This window comes from Mastacembelus armatus, chromosome 16, assembly GCF_900324485.2.
Source record: "Mastacembelus armatus chromosome 16, fMasArm1.2, whole genome shotgun sequence".
Lineage (NCBI taxonomy): Eukaryota > Metazoa > Chordata > Actinopteri > Synbranchiformes > Mastacembelidae > Mastacembelus > Mastacembelus armatus.
Genome location: NC_046648.1, coordinates 4,643,300 through 4,650,466, shown reverse-complemented (window position 1 = coordinate 4,650,466; position 7,167 = coordinate 4,643,300). Strand labels below are relative to the sequence as shown.

The 7,167-nt window shown below is 39.7% G+C and overlaps 1 protein-coding gene across 2 annotated transcripts; it reads right to left on the bottom strand.

Annotated features, from left to right (window-relative positions):
• Positions 1-781: 781 nt before the first annotated feature.
• eomesb (eomesodermin homolog b) lies at positions 782-6,051 on the bottom strand. 2 transcript variants are annotated; one of them, XM_026294386.1, is made up of 7 exons: positions 5,816-6,051; positions 3,977-4,658; positions 3,665-3,831; positions 3,266-3,387; positions 2,603-2,761; positions 2,348-2,409; positions 782-2,106 (listed from the first exon to the last, which is right to left on the bottom strand). In XM_026294386.1, the coding sequence occupies exons 2-7, from the start codon at positions 4,498-4,500 to the stop codon at positions 1,329-1,331; spliced, it is 1,812 nt and encodes a 603-aa protein (XP_026150171.1). In that variant the 5' UTR covers positions 4,501-4,658; positions 5,816-6,051; the 3' UTR covers positions 782-1,328. The 2 variants fall into 2 exon arrangements, with proteins under 2 accessions (XP_026150171.1, XP_026150173.1); XM_026294388.2 differs by having other exon boundaries at positions 3,677-3,831; positions 5,816-6,048.
• Positions 6,052-7,167: the final 1,116 nt, after the last annotated feature.

Below are 7,167 nucleotides of genomic sequence, written 5' to 3'. Positions count from 1 at the left end.
TTTGAGAATGAGCGATTGTTACTTGCTAATTGAACATAATTAAGCACTTACATTTACAATTACAATTTACATTTACAATTACGCCGACATTAATTAAGAATGAATTCTAGAACTGCTGGAAAGTAATTAAATGGGCAATCTAGTTAATAAATTAGTTAATTTCTAATTTATATATTAACCCACCGTTTACTTGTACTGTGCATATTTGCGCTGAAATACGAAGGACACATAAGCCTTCAATGCGTATCGGCATCTCACTGAGAGAGAAGGGAGACTCTTCAAAATAAATATAAAAGTTCAAATCCTTTGCTTTAAGGGATGTTCAGGTCTAATCTGATATTAAACTCAAAAGTTTTATAAGATGCACTCAATCATCACAATTCAACAGGCTACTGTAATAGTTGATTTGTAAAAGCTGCGATGACAATAAATGGCCGCTAGAGTGCGATAGAATCCACATAAACAAATAATGTTGGATAGAGAAAGTTGTACTTTTATCTCTTGACCAAACTCTGATGACCAATCTCTCTCTGTAGATATATATATCTATATATATATATATATACCTTTTATCATATCCTTGTGCCCGCTGTATTTCTCAATCAAAATTTAAATTAACTGTTAAGCTATGAGCTGAATTACAGACCATCGTTAACTGGTGCATTTGTCGACCATGCAAATGTTTATATATTTAAATGTATATGTAAAGTATGTTTCATTTAAACACAAGAAAGTGTCTTAATTTAAAAGAACCACTCAGATACTTGCTAGAACACATAGGAAAGGTAGGAAGTTTGCCTTTTATTATCAAACATCTGAACACTGAAATGAAGGTATGTACAACATGCTATTCTGACATTTGAATGCACAAATTTCATATCAACAGACCTTTAATAAATAATCTGTAAACACATAACCTCAGTGTAAAGGCAGAAACGATATTGTATGCATCCACAAAACATAAAGCAATGTTTTAAAACATTAGGTCAGATTAAGAAAAAAAAACATTAGCACTTTCAAAATTCACATTTACAGATTTACATGAATGGGGTATTTAAAAATATGTAATACAGGAAACAGATTTTAGAAAAATAAAATAAGCTGATATCTCACGGTGGCAATTCTTATCGTGCCACACATCCTGTGACTTTTAATGCCATTATTTTTATGTGTCCTCAATATTTCCTGTCACCACTAAATAAAATAACATAAAATCTCTGGGTGTGCAAATAACAAATAGCCTAAGCAAAATAATGTTTTATATTCATGATAGCAGATGAACAATGAAAATGACAAAATGAGGCAATATTTTTATAGACAAAAAACATTCAGGGGTTTGTATAAAAGGAATAGTAAGCAGCCATGCCTTTCGATAAGGATGCTTCTTTATAGGCGCTATCATTGGTGACAGCAGAAGCCAAGTCTTCACACTTGATGTCAGAGTCTTCTGTGCTTGAACCATTAACAGACAAGCGCCTTCGTTTACAGGCCATGGAGTAACAGTCAGCCTTGTCAAGTGAAAGAGCTGATGGCTGTCTCTCTGTCCAGGAGGATGTCGAGCCTCCACCACTGTTCACCTCCTCTTCTATCTGTAGTTTAACTTTTTCTGAGCTGTCTGGGAAACCAGTTGTTGGACTGGGTCTGGGAGACCAAGGCAGACTGGGAGTGACCTTTTTCTGGTATGCTGCTCTGGACCCCCACCCTGCTGACATGGTGGTAAAAGGAGAGTCTGGGTAGTAACTGAGAGCATGCGATGGTTGCATGGAAAAGGACTTGATGCCATAAGGAAGCAGGGAGCTTGAGTATTCACCCTCATAAGGTGTCAGATCTAGCTTATTGCTTGTGCTAGTGCTGTTTCCCCCTTGCTGCACAGAGGTGACAAACCATCTCTGCGAAACTCCATCTTCACTCTGAGGTGAGAGGAGGCTGTTAGTCTGTGGTACTGCTCTCTCGCTATTGTAGAAGCGATTCTGAGGAAGGTTGTTGACAAACTGGTCCTGGAAAAAGGGCTGCATGGTGTAGCGGGCGCCTGGGACAATCTGATGGGCTCGTGGAGATTCGGTTGGAGATGGTGTAAGGCGATCATTCTCTTGAGCTGTGTACATCCTTAAAATACATATATTTATTAACAAAAAGTTAAGCGGCTGGGTGAAAAAAAGTTGGTGTGAAAATGACTTTCAAAACAAGCTTGCACACTCATTTGAAACAACTTTATATATACAAGTAAATGCAATACAATACATACAAGACATTTGATGCTATCGATTACATAAGCTAACTTCAATGTATTCCTGCTATATTCAGAGGATAACTGCTAAGCAATATGATAATGAAGTAGAATACTCACGAATCATAATTGTCTCTAAATCCTTTGGCAAAGGGGTTGTGATCAATTTTCAGCTGTGTGATCTGAAAGGAAAAAAGTAAGAATAAGCTAAAAGACATAGAACATTAGTCATTTATCTGTCCAAACCTTATGCTTGTCAAATTACACAGGGAAACTGCAGCTCATTGACACTGGCTTATTGCTATTTATGTCCACTGAATGAGCAGAAATGCCAAAATAAGAGAGCTGAAGTGGATGGGAGTTTTTGATGCTTACATCAGTGTTTTGATAGGCAGTGACGGCTATAAACTGGGTCTCTGGAAACGTGAAGCTCTGAGTCTTTATGTCGCTGTTAATGTCCTCCACTCCGTCCTCGGTCACCTCGACAATATGCAGCCTCGGCTGGTACTTGTGCAAGGATTGCAGGACGATCATCTGCATGAACAGGAAAATATATATGTATATTAACGCTGCATTCATGCTGAAAGGTAATAGGCCTGTGCTCGGTCTGATGACTCTAAACTGTTCTGCTACCAATAACAGCGTCTTGAATTTAGGACAATGCATTAAGTTCTATTGGATTAAACCCTTTCTTTGCACAACTTCAGCTGAAAACAAAAGAATCCTCCAATTGCGCGCTGCTCAGAAAAATACAAATAGTTTTCCTTCCAAATACGATTTGACACCGATTTGAAAAATGAATTGCAAATTGCATAAAATAGGCTATTAATCTTATGACTGAAAATAAGTAAGAGAGAATCAAGTAGCTCTAGTTTTACTGTAGCTTATGCTCAAATAAAAATAAAACAATCAGAATGCTGAAGACAATCAATCAATCAATGTTCAATTCAATCCAAAAAAGAGAAAAGGTTTCTTTTATATCTTTGGTGAGGAATAAAGGCATTAATTCAGTGGTGTTTATTGATTAGTTTGACATACCTGTGAAGTACTATGACTTGTTCCTTTGTTGTTGGTGAGTTTCAGCTTACTGAAGGAGATTTCTTGTCTCATCCAGTGAGCCCCTGTGTTCGGGGACTCTGGGTGGATATAAACTTTGTTCCCTGAAATAAATACATTTCCCAACGTTAAACTTCAGTAGTAGGCCAGATTATTTTATAAATTATTCGTTGCCAAAAATACGCCTATATTTAAAAAGTATAAAAATAAAAATAAGCCTCATTTTGTATCAACATTTTATAATTTAAATTAATTCTGCCACGATAGAGCCACACCACTTCGATCGTCTAACTTTCTTATTTCGTTTCTGATGTTTGTTTTATTTGTTGGCCACTAGATTCAGTCTAATTCAACATAAATGAAATGTTTAAAAATATTGACCTGTTTCTGTACCTTGGCTGCTGTTGTCCGCCTTCCCACAGGTGACCCACTTGCCACCCTGAAATCTCCAGTGGTTCGGATCGGCCAGCACCACTTCCACAAACACGTTGTAGTGCGCTGTTAAGTTCAGACCAGCTATGTTAAAACTGAGGAATGGGAACATTCGTCTGCGAACACAAAACAACAGAGTCAACATGAACAGTACTGGAAACTATGGGCCTGTTCACTTCAAAAGTGTCCCTGTTATCTCGCTTTTTAACCAGTCACCAGTAAATACAGTACTTAAAATATGTAAAATATCAGCAGTCTCACCTGCCCTGCTTGGTGATAATCATCTCGGTCTGGTGCCGGTGGAACTTCACCCACAGCGGTCGGTTGCAGAGGTAGACCTGGGCCCGCGTCCCCGGGCCTGTGGTGGGTAGAGTCATGTTGCTGAGAGCAGAACCTGAACCGGCGTAGGGTGGGTAGAGGCAGCCGGTGCTCTGCCCGAGCTGGTAGGTCGGGCTGAAGTGACTGCGACCGGCTGTGGAGGGTGAAAACCCCGCGGGAGGTAACACGGAGCCCAGGTGGAGAGATGAGGGGTACCTGCCGGCACCGGACGGGTTGTAAACTGTTCCGCTGGGTGTGTAGGGAATAAAGGAGCAGGGGTTCGCTGTTTCTGAGCTTTGTTTAGATAAAGTTGGAGGGATGTAGTACCGATCAGAACCCACCCCGTGCTCTGTGTACCTGCTGCCAGGGGTCGGACCGTCCCCTTCCACAGCTGGAGACTTGCGCCTCTCATCCGCTGCTTCTTTCGTAGAAGAAAAGGCGCTGCTCTCTCCTTCACCACCGAGCATGACTGCTCTTTTATCCCTACTCAGTCTTTCCTCACAGGGGTAGGTTTCTTTCTTCGAGCCCAACCTTCTCCAGAGCTTCCCTCTCCTCACAAGACTCACTACTTTATACCAGGTGTATTCTGCTAAACGCGTCTTCTGCCTGCATCTGGCGATTAGACCTATAATTAAGAGCAAACGACATAGGCTGCGTGAGTCCCCAGCACTTTAATGGCCTAATTCAAATGCAAAGTTGACGACTTGTACCTAATCGAAAATACAGTGGTTATAGGAAAAGTGGCCTTCTTATCAAAGCCGACGATTTCTGTGAGAGAGTGTGGCTTCTGTGATACCAAATCTGACCTGTCTTCTTTTAAAAATCAGTGAAGCAACTTAAACACAATATATTCACGGTGAAGGGGAATTAATTTTGATTAAAGAGACTGATTCCATGGGCCAGGTTATGTCTTTAAGAATTCAGTGAGAAGTTAAATACAAGATGGGTGTCAGATCAATAGTTCATATAACCACAGCTCTTCAAAAAACTGAACTGGTCACCAGTGAAGAATGAATGAGGTGAGATGCTGAAGAGGAAGCGCCTGGAGGTAAGAGCCAATTTCTTGTAAATCATATGACAAACTTTAAACAAGGCACAGATTTTTTAGGGGGTAGATTTGTGGTGCAAAACTAAAGTGAAAGCTCACCCACGATTCTTGAAATACGTTGTATATTTTAGAACGAATTTAATGCAAACCGCAAAATTTTCGGTAAAGACAAATAGGCCTGATGCTATTTTTAGTTTTCAGACTTCAGAATGAGCCTATAGGACTTCACAGAAATACCAAAATATCGATTTGCAGAACATTTACCTTTATAAAGATTTTTTAAAAATTGAGAACATATGGGTTTCTTACTTTTTTAGTAATAGACGTGGTGCTGTTAATCCTATAATGTTATTCAGAGTTAATGAATTTGCATTCATTCAGTTCTGATGCCGTTCTGTTTCCCAACGGGATACCCGACGTGAAAGGAGAAATAGCCAATTATTTTTCCATATGAAGAAACCGGTGATGTTTCTTGGATCGGACAGTTCGTGTGAGAAAAGAAAACAAACAAAACGACTTTCCAGGAAAAAAATCTCTATATATTTTTCGTTGTATAACTACACAAATAAAACAAATTCATATGGCCCAGCTCCCTGCATATAACTGCAATGATTAAAATAAGGTTTTGTTGTTTTTTAGTTGTTCTTATTAATTACACTGTTGAATAAAAAATGATCCCTCATCAGACAATGTAGGTAATAAACTGTTCAAATGGCTGAACCACGTTAACTTACCAAGTGACTCTTCCTCTTGGTTCCCTTTGCAAATCAAGTTGGAGACAAAAAATAAAAATAATAGAAATAAAAATCGAAAAAAAAAAATCTAACTAAATCAAAACTGGACGTCAACGTGTGAAACAACTTGCGCAGCTGAGTCCGTACCTGCTGGGTTCGAGGAGGGCATATAGGAGGGTTCGAGGAGGGCATATAGCTTAAAGCCTCAACCATATGGAGGCTGACTGATCAGAGTGTGGAGGCGTAGTCCCGCTTTCACTGCTCCTCTCTCATTGTGGCCATGACGCACAGATAGCAGCCTATTATCAGACTCTCCTCTCATCTCCAGAGGAGGGGCAGGGGATCCTCAGCATCCGCGAACTGTTTCTGATCTCAGGAAGATGCATCAATAGAAAAACAGTCCCATCGGGGCTTTGAGTGTATCTCTTGGGCTCAGGGTCTATGGTGACCTTACTTATTCTTGCGCCATAACTTGGGGTTACTGTCATTCTTAAAATACTCTGTCATATCTGCAAATCAAAAAGAAAATTTAAAAAGAGAAAATTATCCTAAGAATTTATACAATTCAAAATGTGAAAGTTACTGTTAATTTCAGTTTCAACTCAGATAGAGCCAGATCCCATGTGTCAGCATTGTGATGCTACAGTATACAACAGACTGAAAGAAGAGCTTAGAAAGTAAATGTACCTCCCTGACAATAACAAAGGCATAAAATAATCAACACAGTTCTTTAATTTTCATGTAATTCTTCCTACATTAGCTACATAAATGGAATCTTGAAAGTCAGTTGTATCACTGCCATTGTACAGTGGTTAAAGTCTATCCATCCATCCATCCATCCATCCATCCATCCATCCATCCATCCATCCATTATCTAGACCTGCTTATTCCTTAACCAGGGTCACAGGGATCTCCTGGAGCCTATCCCAGCTCTCTTTGGGTGAAAGGCAGGGGTACACCCTGGACAGGTCACCAGTTGGTTAAAGTCTATAGCACAGATAATCAAGAATGAAGAGTGAGGTGCCCTAAGCTCACATACAAATTGTGCAACTTGATGGTCTTCTGCGGTTCACCGCAGTAAAAATCTATATGCTGATGATGAATCTCACCATTACACAGTAAGAATCGAGATGAAAGAACAAAGAATTCACAGATACTTCAGCTCTTTAAAGGACTCAGACAGTTTCCTCCTTCAGTTCAAAAGAAACCAAATTCAGGCTTTAAATTGCACTGCATTACTGTGTTGACGGCACAGCTTTTAACAGCTTAAAGACCCACTCTCAGGACAAGACGATGCTCAGCTGCATCTGCTGTTTGCCTGCAGTGAAGTTTACATGATAAAGACAGAGAGG